This window comes from Ascaphus truei, chromosome 3 (assembly GCF_040206685.1).
Source record: "Ascaphus truei isolate aAscTru1 chromosome 3, aAscTru1.hap1, whole genome shotgun sequence".
NCBI classification, from domain to species: domain Eukaryota; kingdom Metazoa; phylum Chordata; class Amphibia; order Anura; family Ascaphidae; genus Ascaphus; species Ascaphus truei.
This window is the reverse complement of record NC_134485.1, coordinates 2,466,072-2,488,881: the sequence shown is the minus strand read 5'-3', so window position 1 is coordinate 2,488,881 and position 22,810 is coordinate 2,466,072. Positions and strand designations below refer to the sequence as shown.

At 48.3% G+C, this 22,810-nt stretch overlaps 1 protein-coding gene across 1 annotated transcript in view; it reads right to left on the bottom strand.

The window, feature by feature from the left end:
• Positions 1-1,156: 1,156 nt before the first annotated feature.
• Positions 1,157-22,810, bottom strand: part of LOC142491233 (protein sel-1 homolog 3-like) — a 169,413-nt gene continuing 147,759 nt past the window's right edge. Inside the window, exons 20-24 of the mRNA XM_075593500.1 lie at positions 12,444-12,531; positions 7,170-7,279; positions 4,753-4,880; positions 4,392-4,494; positions 1,157-2,894 (exon numbers count right to left, since the gene is read on the bottom strand). Coding sequence (XP_075449615.1) covers positions 2,793-2,894; positions 4,392-4,494; positions 4,753-4,880; positions 7,170-7,279; positions 12,444-12,531 — 531 coding nt within the window. The 3' untranslated portion in view covers positions 1,157-2,792. The remainder of the gene's footprint in view (positions 2,895-4,391; positions 4,495-4,752; positions 4,881-7,169; positions 7,280-12,443; positions 12,532-22,810) is intronic.

The following is a 22,810-nucleotide window of genomic DNA, read 5'->3' as shown; positions in this document are numbered from 1 at the left end:
TTTCCCCATTGTCACCCAGCATACAGCGCTTCCACTGCAGCAAGGGATTCTGGGAAATGACATGCAAATGAGCACTCAGTGCCACCTTTTGTCTCAAGCTCGTATTACACAAGCCAATCCTCAAGCCAATGCATGCCGTTTTAAACACAGCTTTTAAACAGAGGCTGGGATGAGATGCAAAGCCATTAGACCTACTCACATACATGTTTCAACCTTGATGGGTATCATCAGTGTGAGGCTGGTCTTAATGGCTAGCAGGTTTGAGACTAGACTAGGTAATCACCACTGTCATTAAGGTTATGGTGGGTAAAAAAAGTGACAAAAACCCTCCACAGTAAAGCATAAAGCAACTGTAAATATTACTGTATGTTCATTTGCATGTCTTAGACATATATATATATATAGATATACTTTCTGTATGTGTGGGGAACACCAAACAATATGTATGGGCTTAGTACATCCTTAGCTAGCTATGCTAGCGAAAATTAGAGGGCTAGCTTGCTCCTTGTGTCTTAAATACAATTGGCCCAATTCGCATACATTGCTGCAAAAGGGGTAGAAGAAAGAGGGTGTAGGGAGAAATATGGCATTATGGTGTACATGGAACTAACCCCTTCTGGCCTAACACGAATCAGGGTTAATCACTGCAAAACAGGGACAACATGGTGTTGTAGGGGAAAACATGACATTGGGGGTATACATAGAATTAACCCCTTCTGTCCCGACATGATTTAGGGTTAATCAGTCGGTCATACTGCCTTTATTATTGGCCTGATTAACTGCCCGATTGTCACAGTCATCTAACTGCTCATGAATAAATTACACCTAATAATCAAAAAAATACAGCAATATCCAGTAACATGAGACACCCGCTGTGAGCAGCAAACACACAAGAATGGACAAAGAATCAGTGCACCTCAGCATAGGGACGACAAGAGAAGAAGAAAGAGAAGAACACAAAGCAAGTTCACAATGTTATCTCTGTATAGCAAGTGGCACCAACAAGTGTCACCAACAAAGCGGAAGTGACGTAGAACGCCGGCTGGAACGGCGGTGGATGTCGCGGGAACCGGAGGAAATTGAACTGGTCTATCCATGCGCTTTTCACATTGTCGTTGTACGTGTTCCCTGATTTTTCACATATAAAAATTGGACTTTAACATAAGAGCTCTGGGACCCTTCCTTGATATCGTGGAGGTGGAGGAGCGAAAAGAAACCTTCACGTAACTGAACGCAGGCACTGCCATGTACGTGCATACCTCCCCACCGGCTATATAGCAATAACATGGTGAACGCGATTAGACTGTAAGCTCCTCGGAGCAGGGACTCCTCTTCCTTAATGTTACTTTTATGTCTGAAGCGCTTATTCCCATGTTCTGTTATTTATATTATCTGTTATTTATTTGATTACCACGTGTATTACTACTGTGAAGCGCTATGTACATTAATGGCGCTATATAAATAAAGACATACTTATGTAAGTCGTGACTTCCGGGACGTGACGTCAGTTCCGGGAGATTCCCGCAACGAACAACGCCGATCGGAGGAAGAGGGGCACACCGCGGAGTAGAGCCGGGACCGTTGTTAACTAACAGGGGTCTACAGCTCACAAGCGCCCATCCCCCCCAACCATAAAGACCAGGAAAGAGGCCCAGCGGGTTGTGGACAAAGAAACAGGACCCCAGGACTTACAGCTGACCGCACACACAGGACAGGGGAGAACGGAGACCGATGAGTGCACAGTTTTTAATGTTGATTCAATAATATTTTATAAAGACATTGACATTTGTTTGCGCCCTTTATTCCTGTTTGCTTTCTGAGGTTATTGATGGAGGGGGAGCGTTATCCTGACATCGTGCGCTGCGTTGGTTAAAGACCCATCAAATACAAGCTTCACTCCGGAGGATATTGTTGAGCATACATTGTATCCCCATATATACAGTATATAACACTTGTTTCATGTTGACACGTTTGTGAGCACAGGAAGGGGGGTTACTTTTAGCGTATCTGTGTGTTTGCTGCAAGTCTGCATCTATAGGGGCGCATGTATCAGTGGTTTTGCGTTTTTTATGTTTTAAGTATACAATTACTGTATATTCAATTTTTATTACATTTTATTGTATTTTGGTAATTACCGCCTTATACTCTGTGTGATTTCTGTATATGATTTATAGGGTACTTGAGAATACACGTATATATTAATTACATTATTTACCATCAAGTGGACACACACCTGCGCACCAGCGCTCGCACTTTGTGTGCGTGTTCACAAGCTCTGTAATGTATTCATTCAATGCTAGAAGCCCTGTATTGTTACTGGTGATGTTTATCTCGGCTGTAAATGTTTCCTTTATTCTGGTGGGTAAAATAGGGAATAACACCCTTCACTACACAATGTCCAGCAAAGAGAGAATACACACGTTTTCCATAGGTCCCCAACCCTACATCATGCACACAATTGTCATGTTACATTGTGATCACGCTGCACACAACGCTTCAGGGGAACAAAGCCATTTGGCAGTAACGGGTAATGATGACTCAATGACATCAGGAGCAACATTGTTTCCTCCATACTGAAGTACTGAAGTACAGAAGTACTAAGGCATAGACATGGGGCAAACTCATCAGTTCTCCTGTGGCTCTCATTATATGGGATAAGGGCGCACGTACCGGCATAGAACACCGTATCACGTGCCGTGCCTGAGTAAAGGGGTGTCTAACGGCTCGGTGCTGTGTAATGTTGGACGTCGGAGCCGGCACTATGGCCCATACTGGCTCCAGGAGATGGTACATCACACGGACTGCTGCAGGCGCAGCGCTCCATTCTGTAACCGCCCCACAATAGTCATCAGGCTGAGCGCGGTGACGATGGCGATGGCGGCTGCGCTGGAACACTGGAACAGTAAGAAGAAGGACAGTCATGGCAGTAACTCAGAGCAGCGTCCCAGCAGCGCGCTGCTCCCGGGGAACATTACCGTCACTGGAGGTCGTGATACCGTTTTATGGACCAACTTGGGAGCACGTCCTATACTCTCCTCATTACAGATGTGCAGCGACAGGAACCAGTACCAGAGGAGACCCGTGAGCTATCTACAGCTTCTGTATATCATATCTAGGAAGTTCCCAAGGGACCTCCCGGTTCGGCTGATCCAAACATGCTCCAAAGTTACTGTGCTGGGAACTCCTTACTCAGAGCGTGCTGCGTCTTGTTCAGTAGCGAGAGGAACTAAGGGCCGTTACCACTGGCGCTTACGTAATGGGAACGCTCCCAACAGAAAACAACAAACAGTGACAGGATACAACGTAATACACTGAGCTGTACAGGCGGTCCTCACTATCCATCGTTTCACTTTACAACAAACAGTGACAGGATACAACGTAATACACTGAGCTATACAGGCGGTCCTCGCTACCCATCGTTTCACTTTACAACAAACAGTGACAGGATACAACGTAATACACAGAGCTATACAGGCGGTCCTCACTATCCATCGTTTCACTTTACAACAAACAGTGACAGGATACAACGTAATACACTGAGCTATACAGGCGGTCCTCGCTACCCATCGTTTCACTTTACAATAAACAGTGACAGGATACAACGTAATACACTGAGCTATACAGGCGGTCCTCGCTACCCATCGTTTCACTTTACAACAAACAGTGACAGGATACAACGTAATACACTGAGCTATACAGGCGGTCCTCGCTACCCATCGTTTCACTTTACAACAAACAGTGACAGGATACAACGTAATACACTGAGCTATACAGGCGGTCCTCGCTACCCATCGTTTCCCTTTACAACAAACAGTGACAGGATACAACGTAATACACTGAGCTATACAGGCGGTCCTCGCTACCCATCGTTTCACTTTACAACAAACAGTGACAGGATACAACGTAATACACTGAGCTATACAGGCGGTCCTCGCTACCCATCGTTTCACTTTACAACAAACGGCATATCCAACGCATTACAATGCATTCCAATGGGACATTTTCCGACACCAAAAACGCCTTATCCACCGCTCACTGCCGCTGATCAAATGGGATTTCACTTTATCACCCTTTCACTGTCTAATGCTAGTTTCCAGAATGCATTCTGCCGGATAACCGTGGACCGCTTTAACACACAAACCTATTTACAGGACTCACAGTGAGGACCCCAGTCTGAAGAACCTGCTTCTAGAACAAAGGATAAAGCTATATATACCCTCTATACTCCCTATAGGGACATCACTGGTCACAAGACATACAAGTGAGGGGCAATCCCTTCTGCATCACATGAATAACCTGAGTGAGCCCACACAGTTAAGCCATTAAAAACATTAACCCTTTAACTGAACTAATAGTATTCAAAGAGGGGGCTACAGGAGTATTCACTTTACCTTGACAATCGAGCTGTGGAAAGCCCAGACGTATTGCAAGTGAGCATTGAGAAGAGCCAGACTGCAGGGGACATACGAGTCCTCCTTCTCGTGATCTCTGCACCTGCACAAAACAACACAAACGCTTATTTCGGGAGACAGGTACATGTCTCCAAATACAATTGTACAATACGCTGCTCCGGGCAGTGTTACTGAAGGTCATCCCGGCTACATCTTCTATTGTTACAGTATATACAAATATTGTAATAAATATCCTCCGAGTGGGACGAGTGTGCTCATATTCCCAGCTAGTGCCGCCTGGGGCCCCGCAGAGCGATGACATAACGGGGGACGCGTTGGCGAGAATAACACCGTCTCTTACCTCCTGTAAAGCTCCATCATGATGGTGTAGTTATTGCTACTGGCAGAACTATTAAATCCCAGCTCACGGAGGGTGGATGAGGGGAGGGAGACGCCTTCTTCCACAAGGATGCCCAAACTGTACAGGCCCTACAGCCCCGAGACAGAGGGAATGTTATTTAGGGCAGCGCAGATTTCCCATTTGTATCTAAGGAACGTGTTTGTTTTATTACCGGGCCTGCGCCGAGCTGAGACGTTTGTTAAACATATTTCTTATATTTGATACAGGACATTAGGCAGAGAGGCCCCTGGGAACTGTGGGACCGCGTTACCCCCCTTATATAATAATGTGTGCGTCTCATTCCTACCTCCTGTAATTGTGACGCTCGGCACCGCTAACTAAAGCCGCTAACCGGGCGGAAACCTCCTGTACACATTGATGCATGTTCTTCACCTGAAGCCAGGCCGGATATTCTGCCGGATCGCACTGTTCTCCAGAACCAGTTAACATGCTTCCCAGTTCTGAAAACAGGCGCGGTGCTGGCGGCCCGATGCAGAGTGCCCTCTGTCCGCAGCACATGGCGAGCGGGCGCTGAGGGTTCTGGGACACAATTATTCAGTGCTCAAGCCCCACAATTAACAAGTGTGTGTGAGGGGGGGGAAAGTGTGTGTGTGTATGTATGTGTGTGTGTGTGAGGGGGGGGGAAGTGTGTGTTTGTGAGTGTGTGAGGGGATAAAGTGTGAGTGTGTTTGTGAGAAGGGAAGAGTATATGTGTGTGTATGTGTGTGTGAGAGAGGGGGAATGTCTGTGAGAGAGAGCAAAAGTGTGTATGTGTGTGTGTATTTGTGTAAGGGAGAATTGTGTGTGTGAGAGGGGGGAAGTGTGTGTATGCCTGAGAGGGGAGAAGTATGTGTGAGAGGGGAGAAGTGTGTGTTTGTGTCTGTGAGAGGGTGGAAGTGTACGTGTGTGTGTGAGAGGGGGGGAATGTGTGTGTGTGAGAGGGGGGGAATGTGTGTGTGTGAGAGAGGAGGAAGTGTGTGTGTGAGGGAGAGTGTGTGTGAAGGCAGTGTGTGTGTGAGGGCAGTGAGAGAGGATGTGTGTGTGTATATGAGGGGAGGAATTGTGCATGTGTAAGAGGATGAAGTGTGTCTGTGTGAGAGAGGGGGAGAGTGTGTGTTTGTGTGAGAGGGGAGGAAGTGTGTGTCTATGTTAGGCTTTGCCTATAGTGCCGCCGACGGCGACGGCGAAACGATGGGTGACGTCACCCGTCGCCATCGCCACCGGCAAAAGTTATGTTTCACCGGTCGGCCGCGTCGCGGGATTCCGGCAATTTGATTTGTTAAAGGGCCATCACGTGACGCGACGGCCCTTGAAAAATCAAATTTTGCCGGCGGCGGGTTTTCGCGACGGCGGCGTCGCTCTGTCGCTTGTCGCCGTCGCATGCACTATAAGCGCACGCAGCGGCGGCAATGCTTTTGTTTTTGGGCGAATTTGCGTCGCCGTCGCTATAAGCGCGGCCTTAGAGAGGCATTTTGTGTGTGAGGTGGGAGTGTTCTGTATCAGGATCCCTATTTCTTATTACTCCCCCCCCCCGCCCCCCCCCCCCCCCCGCTGCCAGTCAGCTCCTTATTTCAGCTGCATGTATATTTGCTCTGAAAACACACTGTGTCTGTGGAACTGATACATTGTTGCATTTGGGCTTTCCAGCTAGCTCATATCCAGGTTGTCGTGGCAACCCCCTTAATCCCGCTGGCTCAGTGGCGTTTCCCTTACTCTCCTGTCTGTATTCACAGATATCTCACCCTCAGACTGTTCCTGTTCCCAGAAAGCCATATACTTCCTGTCCCCCCAGGACACTGAGTGAGTGAGCACCTTCATGCTATCAGCCCCAGCAAGGCCTTTCTGTTTTTACACACGCCTTACCCGGTGATACACAGCACTTCTAGAGAAGCCCTCTCTAGCACACTTCTCCATCTACAAGAACCCTTTGTTTCCTTGACTTTGCAATAAAACTAAGAAAGACAAAAGGACTTGTGCTTTGGAAGAGGGAAGGCATGAGTTAAGCTATCTGGAGCTATTCACACATCACACGTTACCCTGGTTCCAGGATAGGGAGTGTGTGTGTGTGTGTGTGTGTCAGAGAGGGGGGAGTGTGTGTGTAAGAGGGGTGGAAAGTGTAGGGGGGGCAGAAGGGTATGTGAGAGGGAAGTGTCTGTGTGCATGTGTGAGAGTTGAGGAAGAATGTGCGTGAGAGAGAGAGGGGTAAGTGTGAGTGAGAGTCACACACTACCTTCTCCAGCCTCTTATTCTCCAGAATCAAAGCAGAAATGGCAGCATCTTTGTACTGATTGTGATTAAAGTGGGATCAGACATGTAGGTCCCAGTGGATTTCTATAACCCCCTCCCACCACCACGGTGTAGCACTTGCGAGCAGATACCTGTGGGTCTCGCTGTAGAGCTGCGGATTTGTACATGTGCACTGCGGCCTGCACGTCCCGTTTCCTCCTCTCGTGTCCGGCATACAACAAGTCCCCCATCTTTACCTGGGCTGCAGGAACAGGGAAACAACTCAACCCCAACGTAAAACGGGTCACGGCCTTCTCATCCCTAATGTCCTTCCTCTATGTATATCACGGTCTTCTCACCCCTAATGTCCTTCCTCTCTGTATCTCATGGCCTTCTCACCCCTAATGTCCTTCCTCTCTGTATATCCTGGCCTTCTCACCCCTAATGTCCTTCCTCTCTGTATCACACGGCCTTCTCACCCCTAATGTTCTTCCTCTCTGTATTTCGCGGTCTTCTCACCCCTAATGTCCTTCCTCTCTGTATTTCACGGCCTTCTCATCCCTAATGTCCTTCCTCTCTGTATTTCATGGTCTTTTCACCTCACCCCTAATGTCGTTCCTCTATATATCTCACAGCCTTCTCACCTCACCCATAATGTCCTTCCTCTCTGTATTTCATGGCCTTCTCACCTCACCCCTAATGTCCTTCCTCTATGTATTTCATGGCCTTCTCACCTCACCCCTAATGTCCTTCCTCTCTGTATTTCACGGCCTTCTCATCCCTAATGTCCTTCCTTTCTGTATCTCACGGCCTTCTCACCCCTACTGTCCTTCCTCTCTGTATATCACGGCCTTCTCACCCCTAATGTCCTTCCTCTCTGTATTTCACGGCCTTCTCATGCCTAATGTCCTTCCTCTCTGTATCTCACGGCCATCTCACCCCTAATGTCCTTCCTCTCTGTTTCTCACAGCCTTCTCATCCCTAATGTCCTTCCTCTCTGTATTTCACGGCCTTCTCACCTCACCCCTAATGTCCTTCCTCTCTGTATTTCATGGCCTTCTCACCTCACCCCTAATGTCCTTCCTCTATGTATTTCATGGCCTTCTCACCTCACCCCTAATGTCCTTCCTCTCTGTATTTCACGGCCTTCTCACCTCACCCCTAATGTCCTTCCTCTCTGTATTTCACGGCCTTCTCACCTCACCCCTAATGTCCTTCCTCTCTGTATTTCACTGCCTTCTCACCCCTAATGTCCTTTTTCTCTGTATCTCACGGCCTTCTCACCCCTAATGTCCTTCCTCTCTGTATTTAATGGCCTTCTCACCTCACCCTTAATGTTCTTCCTCTCTGTTTATCACGGCCTTCTCATCCCTGATGTCCTTCCTCTCTTTATTTAACGGCCTTCTCACCCCTAATGTCCTTCCTCTCTGTATCTCACGGCCTTCTCACCCCTAATGTCCTTCCTCTCTGTATCTCACGGCCTTCTCACCCCTAATGTCCTTCCTTTCTGTATTTCATGGCCTTCTCACCTCACCCCTAATGTCCTTCTTCTCTGTATTTCACGGCCTTCTCATCCCTAATGTCCTTCCTCTCTGTATTTCACGGCCTTCTCACCTCACCCCTAATGTCCTTCCTCTATGTATTTCACGGCCTTCTCATCTCACCCCTAATGTCCTTCCTCTCTGTATTTCACGGCCTTCTCATCTCATCCCTAATGTCCTTCCTCTCTGTATTTCACAGCCTTCTCACCCCTAATATCCTTCCTCTCTGTATTTCACGGCCTTCTCATCCCTAATGTCCTTCCTCTCTGTATTTCACGGCCTTCTCATCCCTAATGTCCTTCCTCTCTGTATCACACGGCCTTCTCACCTCACCATGTCCTTCCTCTCTGTATTTCACTGCCTTCTCATCCCTAATGTCCTTCCTCTCTGTATTTAACGGCCTTCTCATCCCTAATGTCCTTCCTCTCTGTATTTCACGGCCTTCTCACCTCACCCCTAATGTCCTTCCTCTCTGTATCTCATGGCCTTCTCATCCCTAATGTACTTCCTCTCTGTATCTCACGGCCTTCTCACCCCTAATGTCCTTCCTCTCTGTATTTCACGGCCTTCTCACCCCTAATGTCCTTCCTCTCTGTATCTCACGGCCTTCTCACCCCTAATGTCCTTCCTCTCTGTATCTCACAGCCTTCTCACCCCTAATGTCCTTCCTCTCTGTATTTCACGGCCTTCTCATCCCTAATGTCCTTTCTCTCTGTATCTCACGGCCTTCTCACCCCTAATGTCCTTCCTTTCTGTATTTCACGGCCTTCTCACCTCACCCCTAATGTCCTTCTTCTCTGTATTTCACGGCCTTCTCATCCCTAATGTCCTTTCTCTCTGTATTTCACGGCCTTCTCACCCCTAATGTCCTTCCTCTCTGTATCTCACGGCCTTCTCATCCCTAATGTCCTTCCTCTCTGTATTTCACGGCCTTCTCACCCCTAATGTCCTTCCTCTCTATCTCACGGCCTTCACATCCCTAATGTCCTTCCTCTCTGTATTTCATGGCCTTCTCACCTCACCCCTAATGTCCTTCCTCTCTGTATTTCACGGCCTTCTCACCCCTAATGTCCTTTCTCTCTGTATCTCACGGCCTTCTCACCCCTAATGTCCTTCCTCTCTGTATTTCACGGCCTTCTCACCCCTAATGTCCTTCCTCTCTGTATTTCACGGCCTTCTCACCCCTAATGTCCTTCCTCTCTGTATTTCACGGCCTTCTCACCTCACCCCTAATGTCCTTCCTCTCTGTATTTCACGGCCTTCTCACCCCTAATGTCCTTTCTCTCTGTATTTCACGGCCTTCTCACCCCTAATGTCCTTCCTCTCTGTATTTCACGGCCTTCTCACCCCTAATGTCCTTTCTCTCTGTATCTCACGGCCTTCTCACCCCTAATGTCCTTCCTCTCTGTAGTTCACGGCCTTCTCACCCCTAATGTCCTTCCTCTCTGTATTTCACGGCCTTCTCACCCCTAATGTCCTTCCTCTCTGTATTTCACGGCCTTCTCACCCCTAATGTCCTTCCTCTCTGTATTTCACGGCCTTCTCACCTCACCCCTAATGTCCTTCCTCTCTGTATATCACGGCCTTCTCACCCCTAATGTCCTTCCTCTCTGTATATCACGGCCTTCTCACCCCTAATGTCCTTCCTCTCTGTATTTCACGGCCTTCTCACCCCTAATGTCCTTCCTCTCTGTATCTCACGGCCTTCTCACCCCTAATGTCCTTCCTATCTGTATTTCACGGCCTTCTCACCCCTAATGTCCTTCCTCTCTGTATATCACGGCCTTCTCACCCCTAATGTCCTTCCTCTCTGTATTTCACGGCCTTCTCACCTCACCCCTAATGTCCTCCTCTCTGTATTTCACGGCCTTCTCACCCCTAATGTCCTTTCTCTCTGTATCTCACGGCCTTCTCACCCCTAATGTCCTTCCTCTCTGTAGTTCACGGCCTTCTCACCCCTAATGTCCTTCCTCTCTGTATTTCACGGCCTTCTCACCTCACCCCTAATGTCCTTCCTCTCTGTATCTCACGGCTTTCTCACCCCTAATGTCCTTCCTCTCTGTATTTCACGGCCTTCTCACCCCTAATGTCCTTCCTCTCTGTATCTCACGGCCTTCTCACCCCTAATGTCCTTCCTCTCTGTATCTCACGGCCTTCTCACCCCTAATGTCCTTCCTCTCTGTATTTCACGGCTTTCTCACCCCTAATGTCCTTCCTCTCTGTATTTCACGGCCTTCTCACCCCTAATGTCCTTCCTCTCTGTATTTCTGGAGTTGGAAGAATATATTCTTTTTCTTGCACCCAGAGTTTGCAGTGTGAGCCGGGATGTTCTCGGCCTTCTCACCCCTAATGTCCTTCCTCTCTGTATTTCACGGCTTTCTCACCCCTAATGTCCTTCCTTTCTGTATTTCACGGCCTTCTCACCTCACCCCTAATGTCCTTCCTCTCTGTATTTCACGGCTTTCTCACCCCTAATGTCCTTCCTCTCTATCTCACGGCCTTCTCACCCCTAATGTCCTTCCTCTCTGTATATCACGGCCTTCTCACCCCTAATGTCCTTCCTCTCTGTATTTCACGGCCTTCTCACCTCACCCCTAATGTCCTCCTCTCTGTATTTCACGGCCTTCTCACCCCTAATGTCCTTTCTCTCTGTATCTCACGGCCTTCTCACCCCTAATGTCCTTCCTCTCTGTAGTTCACGGCCTTCTCACCCCTAATCTTCCTCTCTGTATTTCACGGCCTTCTCACCTCACCCCTAATGTCCTTCCTCTCTGTATCTCACGGCTTTCTCACCCCTAATGTCCTTCCTCTCTGTATTTCACGGCCTTCTCACCCCTAATGTCCTTCCTCTCTGTATCTCACGGCCTTCTCACCCCTAATGTCCTTCCTCTCTGTATTTCACGGCTTTCTCACCCCTAATGTCCTTCCTCTCTGTATTTCACGGCCTTCTCACCCCTAATGTCCTTCCTCTCTGTATTTCTGGGGTTGGAAGAATATATTCTTTTTCTTGCACCCAGAGTTTGCAGTGTGAGCCGGGATGTTGAATGCTGATATTATTACCCCGGGCTCTTGCATGGCGTAACCTCAGCAGTGCACGGGGGGAGAATAGGTCATAGAATCGCCCCCGAAAGAGTGAAGAGGAAGCTATTACTGACAATCCTAAAAAGTCATCTGTACTCATAACGGGAAATACTCAGCATTAACACTATCACTGCCAGTGAGGCCTGCCAATGCAATGCACTGCACAGTGTGTCGTGGCCCACCTGGCAGCTACGGGGTTAACCCCATACGCTGAGGATATTAAGGGTGCGATCCACGTGTTCACCAAACAGAACACGTGCTGAGGCATGTGCTTTACAACAACGCACCTCTGTATAAGATCACTTATAGTCGGTATTTTTCAACCTGGAGAATTGACACGTAGACCTGGATTTGTATTTTTGGAAGAATTTGACCCCCATCTAACGGAGCTCCCCACCCCCCTCCCCACCTAAGAGTTTAAGAGTGCGGCTTGTATAACGCATGATATAAGAAAATAATAATTACAATGGCGGTGAAATGTTCGGTTTTAGGGCGTTTGGAAGTGTGTTGATCTTCTTCTTCTTTTTGCTTTTAGATTTCTTCCTGATCTCCCCAAAATGTATAAAACATGGCGAGTCCTGTCTGCCCGGGGCGCGCTTTCCATAACACGGGAAACGTGAGAATTGCGTTGCCCCTGAACATCCCAGGAACACTCGTGGTGTTTAGCAGGGGGTATTGGGTGTAAAATAATACCTTATGTAGGGGCACATGCACCGAGTGCCCGGTACGGGTTACCGCACCCACTGCCGTGATTAGGGGTTACCAGCACTTGGTGCCTGTGCCCCGTAGTCGTTAAGCACTTACCATAGGAGTGCGGCTTGTCGCTGTGGGTTGAGAGGTTGTAATATTTCCAGACACAGTCTACTTGGATAAATCGACTCACCAAACCGTCCTGTGAACAGAGGAGAATGCCGTGAGCCCCCTCTTGTGGTTACAAAATATAACTGCTAGAAATAGGTACCAGTTGGGGAGAACTACTGTAGTGCACTTGAAGATGCCAATTGTTAACTCACTCTCCACCCCACACACACACAGACCTCACACTCTCCTCCCCACACACAGCCCTCACACTCTCCTCCCCACACACACAGCCCTCACACTCTCCTCCCCACACACACAGCCCTCACACTCTCCTTCCCACACACACACACATAACCCTCACCCTCTCCTCCCCCCACACACACAACCCTCACACTCTCCTCCCCCACACACACACAGCCCTCACACTCTCCTCCCCCCACACAAAGCCCTCATACTGTCCTCCCCACACACAGCCCTCACACTATCCTCCCCACACACAAAGCCATCACACTCTCCTCCCCACACACACAGCCCTCACACTCTTCTCCCCACACACACACACCCCTCACACTCTCCTCCCCACACACACAGCCCTCACACTCTCCTCCCCACACACACAGCCCTCACACTCTCCTCCCCACACACAAAGACATCACACTCTCCTTCACACACACACACACACACACACACACACACACACACACACACACACACACACACACACACACACACACACACACACACACACACACACACACACACACACACACACACACACACACAAAGCCCTCACACTCCTCCCCAGACCCAAAGCCCTCACACTCTTCTCCCCCCCCCCCACACACACACACAAAGCCCTCACACTCTCCTCCCCACACACAAAGCCCTCACACTCTCCTCCCCACACACACACAAAGCCCTCACACTCTCCTCCCCCCACACACACACACACACACACACACACACACAAACACACAAAGCCCTCACACTCTCCTATCCTCCCCCCCCCCACACACACACCCACAAACACACAAAGCCCTCGCACTCTCCTCCTCACACACAAATACACTCTCCTCCCCCCCCTAAAATCCGGCTTGCCCCCCACTTTCAGACCCCCCTTTCTGCACCTCTCCCTGAGGAGGAACCGATGCAATTAGGTGATACCAAGTTACCTGAGCAGGAGAGAACTAGGAGGCGTGTTAGGGGGCAGTGCCTATACTGTGGGCACAAAGATTACCTTGTCCGAGACTGTCCTAAATCAGGAAAACCCCAATGCCCAGTGTAGACAGAGGAATATTCTCTGGACATTTCTGCTATTCTTCCTTCACAACCTTCACGGCTCCTCCTGCCGGTTTCACTCTCCTGGGGACCAGCATCCATTTTCACTCAGGCTTTTGTGGATTTAGGAGCCGCAGGGAGCTTCATAGATCACGCATTTGCGAAACTCCACTCCCTTCCTCTCCGTACTAGGGAGATTCCGTTACCTGTAGTGGCTATTGATGGAAGACCTCTGATACCCGAGACCATCACTCTCGAGACTAATCCTTTGCTGGTCACAGTCGGGGCTCTTCACAAAGAGTCACTATCATTCTACGTGATTTGCTCTCCTTCTCCAGTGGTTCTAGGACTTCCCTGGCAGCGGCATCAAAACCCCAAGATCGATTGGGCAACCAATCAAGTGACAGCCTAGGGACAACATATCCATGGATCGTGTCTTCCGGTGTCTCGCACCATCTCCGAGGTTGGGCTACCTACTGAGCCTTCCGCATCATGCCTTCCAGTTTGTTACCAGGAATTTGCCGATGTATTCGATAAAAAACAGGCAGAGGAGTTACCGCCACACCGACCTTATGATTGTGCAATGGATCTACTTCCAGGGGTCATCCCTTCTCGAGGCCGCACCTATCCCCTTTCGGAACCAGAAATCAATGCAATGCGGGAATACATTCGGAGAACCTTCAGTGTGGGTTTATTCGCAAATCAAGTTCTCCCGATGGAGCAGGTTTCTTCTTCGTTTCAATAAAAGATGGTTCTCTCAGGCCATGTATCGACTACAGAGGCCTTAATAAAATCACCGTAAAGAACCGATATCCGCTACCCCTCATTCCTGAAGTCTTTGGCCGCTTACGCAAGGCTACCATCTTCACCAACCTGGATCTTCGAGGAGCCTACAATTTGATCCGTATCAGAGAGGGTGATGAGTGGAAACAGCTTTTAATACCCGTGATGGCCACTACGAATATATAGTTATGCCATTTGGCTTACTGTATGCAACACACCAGCCGTATTTCAAAATTTCATCAACGAGATTTTCCGGGACCTATTGGACCAATTTCTCTTGGTATATCTGTACGATTTCCTTATCTTTTCCAGTTCTTTGACCGAACATCGGGCATAGGTTAGATTGGTTCTCCAAAGACTTCGGGACCACTCCCTCCACACCAAACTCGAGAAGTGTCAATTCGAACAAAAGAAGATTTCTTTCATTGGGTACTTCATCTCTTCCCATGGGTTCGAGATGGATCGTGCGAAAGTATCGGCAGTGCTGGACTGGTCCTTACCATTAGGTCTCAAACCGATACAACGATTTCTTGGGTTCGCCAACTACTACCGACGATTCATCAGGAATTTTTCTAATATGGTCGCACCCATTATGGCTCTTACTAAGAAAGGGGCGAATCCTAAGATATGGCCCGCTGAGGCTTTTTTGGATTTCGAGAAGCTCAAGTCCGCCTTTTCGTTTGCACCTGTGCTGATGCATCCAGATTCTACAAAACCCTTCGTGCTTGGAGTGGACGCATCTGATCTGGCAGCCGGAGCCGTTCTTTCTGAAAGGAAGGATTTTCATGGAAACTCCATCCATGTGCCTTCTTTTCTAAGAAATTTTCTACTGCAGAAAGGAACAATGATGTTGGAAATCGGGAACTTCTGTCTATGAAAATGGCTCTTGAAGAATGGAGACATTTGCTTGAGGGGACAACTTCTCTGATTTCAATCCTTACAGACCACAAGGACTTCAAATACATTGAAGGGGCAAGGAGACTCAGGATGCGTCAGGCGAGGTGGGCTCTCTTGTTCACTCGGTTCAGCTTTGTGATCTCTTATTGTCCAGGATCCAAGAACACCAAAGCAGATGCTCTATCTCGACAATTCTCTCTTGACGGCTCTGAGGAGAAAGAGCAGGGACCCATCATTCCACCTGATGTTCCATACTCTCGTATCTTTCCCCCCTCATTCCATCTCTCCGTATCTTTCCCCCCTCATTCCATCTCCGCCGTATCTTCATCACTTCTGCAACAGTTTTCGCAGGCTCAGGCTAGATCAACATCCACACGTTCGTCTAAATTATTTGTTCCTCCCCAATTCTGAAGTGAGGTGTTACAATGGGTTCATAACTCCAAGACGGCTGGTCACCCGGGGTTAGGAAGACTTGCGATTTCTTCGAACAAATCTTTTGGTGGCCATAGCTCCGCAAAGACGTACAGGAGTTTGTGGCAGCCTGCGTAACCCCTACCCGTCCCCACCTGCCCATGGACCCACCTCTCCATGGATTTTATTGTGGAGTTGCTTCCCTCCAGGGGTATGACTACCATACTGGTAGTTTCAACCGTTTCACATGACAAGCCCATTTTGTTCCTCTCAGGAAGCTACCCACAGCATCTGAACTATTGGAGATCTTTAATAAAGAGATATTACGCCTCCATGGACTCCCGACGGATATAGTCTCGGATCGCGGATCCCAATTCATCTCTAGATTTTGGAAGGCCTTCAGCCAAAAAATGGGTATCGCCTTACATTTCTTCCTACCATCCCCAGTCCAATGGTCTCACGGAAAGGACCAACCTGTTCTTAGAACAATTCCTCTGATGTTTTGTTTCTGAGCTACAGGACGACTGGGTTGATCTGCTCCTGTGGGCCGAGTTTTCCCGTAATGCTATGAAGCACGATTCAACACTGGAATCACCATTCTCCTGTGCCTACGGGTATCATCCCGCTGCCCTTCCTCTTTCCAGTCCCCTCTCCGGAGTTCCTGCAGTGGATGACAAAATCCAAGAACTCCAGTTACTCTGGAAGAAAATCCAGGTCAGTCTGACCAAAGCCGCTCTCCAGCAAAAAACCCAGGCGGATAAACGTTGATGGTCACCTCCTCCGTTTCAAGTGGGAGATAAGGTCTGTCTGGCTACGAAAAATATCCGCTTGAAACAACCTTCCTCCAAACTCGGGGCCAAGTTCATTGGACCTTATAAAATATTGAAACAAGTCAACCCGATGGTGTTCAAACTGGAACTTCCGGATACCTTAAAAATACCCCAAGTGTTCCATGTGTCCCTCCTCAAGCCATTCGTCCGGAACACCTTCTCTCCTCCTTCCCTTCCCCCTCCTAAACCATTCTTGGTGGATGGCCAGGAGGAATTTGAAGTAAGCCAAATATTGGACTTCTGTAGATCCCGTGGCGGGCTACAGTACTTGGTCCATTGGAAGGGTTATGGACCCAAGGAAAATTCATGGATCAGGTCCAGGGATGTCCATGCCTCAAACCTGGTCCGGGCATTTCATCGAAAATTTCCGCTCAAACCGTCTTAGATCGCCCGGAGTTCTCTCCTCAAGAGGGGGGTACTGTAAGGATTCTGCTCGATTCGTGCCGGGTTTTCACTGTGGTCTGGGTTTTCTGTCTCTCCTGCCCTTTCTGCTCTCTGTGGCCATTTTGGTTCCTGGCAGCCTGCTTTATCAGGCTTCAGGAAAAGGTAAGGATCGATTATCCATCCGCTCCGTGGAAAAAATGGTAGGAACTCACCAGCAGAGAGGTTAAAAATTACTTTATTAAACTACATAAAAAACAAAGAAACAAATAGTACAAAGTACTCTCCCACGCGTTTCACGCCCACTATGGCGCCATAGTGGGCGTGAAACGCGTGGGAGAGTACTTTGTACTGTTTGTTTCTTTGTTTTTTATGTAGTTTAATAAAGTAATTTTTAACCTCCTTGCTGGTGAGTTCTTACCATTTTTTCCACGGAGCGGATGGATAATCGATCCTTACCTTTTCCTGTTGTCACGTGAGAGGATCAGCGTTCACCACCGGATGTCCAAGGGAGACGCTTCTGGCAGCGTCAGGGCTGCAGCTGGAAAGAAGGGGAGCTAGGCGGTGTTCCTATCGTGAGTAGAGCGTACTCCACACCGGGCACAGCCGGGGCTACGGAGACTGAGTGAGTTACCATCACACATGTATTGTCCCCAATGTGTTAAGCCCTCCTCGCTACCCCCATCATTCTACATTGATTGTTAGCCCTTCAACCCTCATGTTCCGGTGTCAACTCCTCTGAACATTCATTATTCATTATTGCTTTCTTAAGCATTATTGACCATAACTCTTGGAGCTTGTACACGGTTGTTTTTCTATGTCCAAAGTATATAAATAAATTAGATTCAAATACCGGTGCTCCTGGCTCAGGATTCTCTGTGATAATCCAATCTTCAATGGAAGGTATAAAGAACAGGGCTCCACAGATTTTAAATATACTATTTATTGCCAACAGAATGACGTGACGTTTCGGCCATACATGGCCTTTATCAAAAGCACAATGGCATTCCCCGGCATCCTGGCAGAGGCTTGCGGCACACAAGGGTGTCAGGGTAGCTAGTGATAGGTTATAATATACACAAAATATCTGGCTTGCATTGAACACGACTTAGATATAATAAATATAGTTTATTCGTTAAAGAAGGTGAACACACAAGATGGTACAAATAACAGACAAAATATAGCACTTACTTAAGGGGTTGGACAATGAAGCAATCAGGTACAGGTTGGCAATTCATTCAGCAATACAGGATACCAGAAGAAAAAAAAAAAAAAAACGAATGGCGCACAGCCAGGGAGCCAGGTGTGGAGTAAAAACGCTGTTCTTTATTAGTGCATGAAGAGAGACAAGTATACCCCCTTGGGGGACAAAGACAGGAACCTCCTACGCGTTTCAGACCTACGGGTCCTTTATCAAGGAGTATGGGATGAACTGGAATAAGGCACCTTAAATACCTAGTTTATGATATACAAATTGAAAAAATCTGTGCAAAATTACGCCGCAGGCCCAGTGCGCATGCGCGTGACGTCACTCGCGGCGCCGCGCCAACAGCACAATGGATTGTGGGTATGAACCGCCCCCAGTCACTGTCCGCGCATGCCCAGACTGAAGCTTGAGGCCAAACATGACTCACCTAGTCTCTGTCTCTGCTCCTGCCCATAGTGACAGAGACTAGGTGAGTCATGTTTGGCCTTTCTACTCATGCACCAGAGAACATCTACCAGCAGCTTCAAGTGCGAGTTGGACTGCGGGGTCTGGAGGCTGAGTGACCAGAGTTGGCAGTGATATATCACACACTGCTTGATTTTAACCTACCCTTGTGAGTGGATTTTCTACCCCCCCCCCCCCTCCCCTTTCCCAATAAATGTACTGTATTATGCTATGGGGCGTGCGCTCTCTCTTTTTTCTTTTCATGTATATATATATATATATATATATATATATATATATATATATATATATATATATATATATATATATATATATATATATATATATACTAGCTCATATACCCGGGTTGCCTGGGATTTCATATTTTATATAAATATCCGCTCCGTTTCTCTCTCCGCTCCCCCCTCTCTCTCTCGCTACCCCCCTCTTCGCTCCCCCTGTCTCTCGCTCCCCCCTCTCTCTCGCTCCCCCCCTCTCCGCTCCCCCTCTATCTCTCCGCTCCCCCTCTCTCCGCTTCCCACCGCTCTCTCCACCTCTCTCTCTGCTCCCCCCTCTCTTTCCGCACTCCCCTTTTTCTCCACTCCCTCTCTCTCTCTCCTCTCTCTCTCCGCTCCCTCTCTCCGCTCCCCCCTCTCTCTCTGTCCCCATTCCCCTCTCTCTCTGTCTCAATTCCCCTCCCTCCCCCCCGTTCACATCAATCCGGTCCCCCCTTCATATGGATCCGGTGTCCCCCCCTCCGTTCAGAGCTCCGTTCCCCCCCCCCCCCGTTCACAGCTCCGGACCCCCCAGTTCACAGTTCGGGTATCCCTGAGTCCCCTGGAGTACCCCTCACTGTCTCCCCCGGCGGGCAGCAGGGTTGGTGGCGGCTCACTGTTGGGGCGGGCGGGTCACTGCAGGGGCGGACGGGAGGGCTGCTTTGCGGCGACGGCTCACTGCGGGGGCGGGCGGAGGGGTTGTTCGGCGGCGGCTCAATGGGGAATCACAACACACACACAATCACAACCAACATAGGCAACACACACACACACACAACACACCAACTCAATCACAACCCACATAATCCCAACACACACACACTCAATCACAACACACTCATAGCACAACACACACAACACACACATAAGTCATACACTTTCACCTGGGGAGTACTAAGCAGACAGGAGGGGATGTCTGTGTGCAGAGAGAAGCCCCAGCCCCGCAGCACAGAGAAAGAAGCAGACAGCACAGAGAAGCCCCGCCCCCGCTGCAAGCGACAGCCAATGAGAGCCAAGGCCCGCCCTGCAGTCAGCCAATGGAGCGCGCACAAACCCACAAACATCTTTTGAGTTTTATATATATAGATAGATATATAATATTGCCCCCGGATAAATATATTATGTTTTTGGACTAGGAACTGGTCTGTCCAGCCAGCCACAGATAGTTGGGGCACGTACTGTCTATTTAGTCTCCAAAGTGGAGTACAAGCTTGTTTATTTTGTGTTTGTATGCTGTACAGAGTTTAAAGGAACAGGCTCAAGAAAGCCAGGTTTTAATTTCACCCAAATCAGTCTAAATTAATGTACCTCTGCACACCTCTCTTACATACATACATCACTATGTTTTTTATTCACCTATTTCTTTAGTTTGAGAATAAATGGCTTCCAGTCGCAATAACGTGGCATTGTCTGCAACATCAGCAAAGGCAGTTTCACTACTGACAATATTTCCTGGGTCTCTGATCTCACGGGGGAGAGCCTGTCAGGGGATATACTGCGGTCATACTCCACTTTGATTTTTTTTACACCACAATCATTTCTAGAGTTTTACTGAATATCCCTTTAATTCTGTACACTGAACATACCCTATTCCAGCTGAATCGCATTATGGTGCAATAAGTACAGTATGCAGAACTGACTTTAACATCTAAATAATGTGTAATGAAAACGGAACCTCTTTCCTGAAACATTTTGTGACATCAGTAAAAGGAAACACACAGATTATACCTAGCAGACTAAGAATGTAACGTAACGCCTGCGCTGTGTTATACTGTAATGTAACGCCTGCGCCGTGTTATACTGTAACGTAACGCCTGCGCTGTGTTATACTGTAATGTAACGTCAGTGCCGTGTTATACTGTAATGTAACGCCTGCGCCGTGTTATACTGTAATGTAACGCCTGCGCTGTGTTATACTGTAATGTAATGCCGTGTTATACTGTAATGTAACGCCAGCGCCCACCAGCGCCGTGTTATACTGTAATGTAACGCCTGCGCCGTGTTATACTGTAATGTAACGCCTGCGCTGTGTTATACTGTAATGTAATGCCGTGTTATACTGTAATGTAACGCCTACGCTGTGTTATACTGTAATGTAACGCCTGCGCTGTGTTATACTGTAATGTAACGCCTGCGCCGTGTTATACTGTAATGTAACGCCTGCGCCGTGTTATACTGTAATGTAACGCCAGCGCCGTGTTATACTGTAATGTAACGCCTGCGCCGTGTTATACTGTAATGCAACGCCTGCACCGTGTTATACTGTAATGTAACGCCTGCGCCGTATTGTACTGTAATGTAATGCCTGCGCCGTGTTATACTGTAATGTAATGCCTGCGCCGTGTTATACTGTAATGTAACGCCTGCGCTGTGTTATACTGTAATGTAACGCCTGCGCCGTGTTATACTGTAATGTAACGCCTGCGCCGTGTTATACTGAAATGTAACGCCTGCGCCGTGTTATACTGTAATGTAACGCCTGCGCCGTGTTATACTGTAATGTAACGCCTGCGCTGTGTTATACTGTAATGTAACGCCTGCGCGTGTTATACTGTAATGTAACGCCTGCGCCGTGTTATACTGTAATGTAACGCCTGCACTATGTTATACTGTAATGCAACGCCTGCACCCACCAGCGCCGTGTTATACTGTAATGTAACGCCAGCGCCGTGTTATACTGTAATGTAATGCCTGCGCCGTGTTATACTGTAATGTAACGCCAGCGCCGTGTTATACTGTAACGTAATGCCTGCGCCGTGTTATACTGTAATGTAACGCCTGCGCTGTGTTATACTGTAATGTAACGCCTGCGCCGTATTATACTGTAATGTAATGCCTGCGCCGTGTTATACTGTAATGTAATGCCTGCGCCGTGTTATACTGTAATGTAACGCCTGCGCTGTGTTATACTGTAATGTAACGCCTGCGCCGTGTTATACTGTAATGTAACGCCTGCGCCGTGTTATACTGTAATGTAACGCCTGCGCCGTGTTATACTGTAATGTAACGCCTGCGCCGTGTTATACTGTAATGTAACGCCTGCGCTGTGTTATACTGTAATGTAACGCCTGCGCGTGTTATACTGTAATGTAACGCCTGCGCCGTGTTATACTGTAATGTAACGCCTGCACTATGTTATACTGTAATGCAACGCCTGCACCCACCAGCGCCGTGTTATACTGTAATGTAACGCCAGCGCCGTGTTATACTGTAATGTAATGCCTGCGCCGTGTTATACTGTAATGTAACGCCAGCGCCGTGTTATACTGTAACGTAATGCCTGCGCCGTGTTATACTGTAATGTAACGCCTGCGCTGTGTTATACTGTAATGTAACGCCAGCGCCGTGTTATACTGTAATGTAACGCCTGCACTATGTTATACTGTAATGCAACGCCTGCACCCACCAGCGCCGTGTTATACTGTAATGTAACGCCAGCGCCGTGTTATACTGTAATGTAACGCCTGCACCCACCAGCGCCGTGTTATACTGTAATGTAACACCAGCGCCGTGTTATACTGTAATGTAACGCCTGCGCCGTGTTATACTGTAATGTAACACCAGCGCTGTGTTATACTGTAATGCAACGCCAGCGCCGTGTTATACTGTAATGTAACACCAGCGCTGTGTTATACTGTAATGCAACGCCTGCACCCACCAGCGCCGTGTTATACTGTAATGTAACGCCAGCGCCGTGTTATACTGTAATGTAACGCCTGCACCCACCAGCGCCGTGTTATACTGTAATGTAACACCAGCGCCGTGTTATACTGTAATGTAACGCCTGCGCCGTGTTATACTGTAATGTAACGCCAGCGCCGTGTTATACTGTAATGTAACGCCTGCACTATGTTATACTGTAAT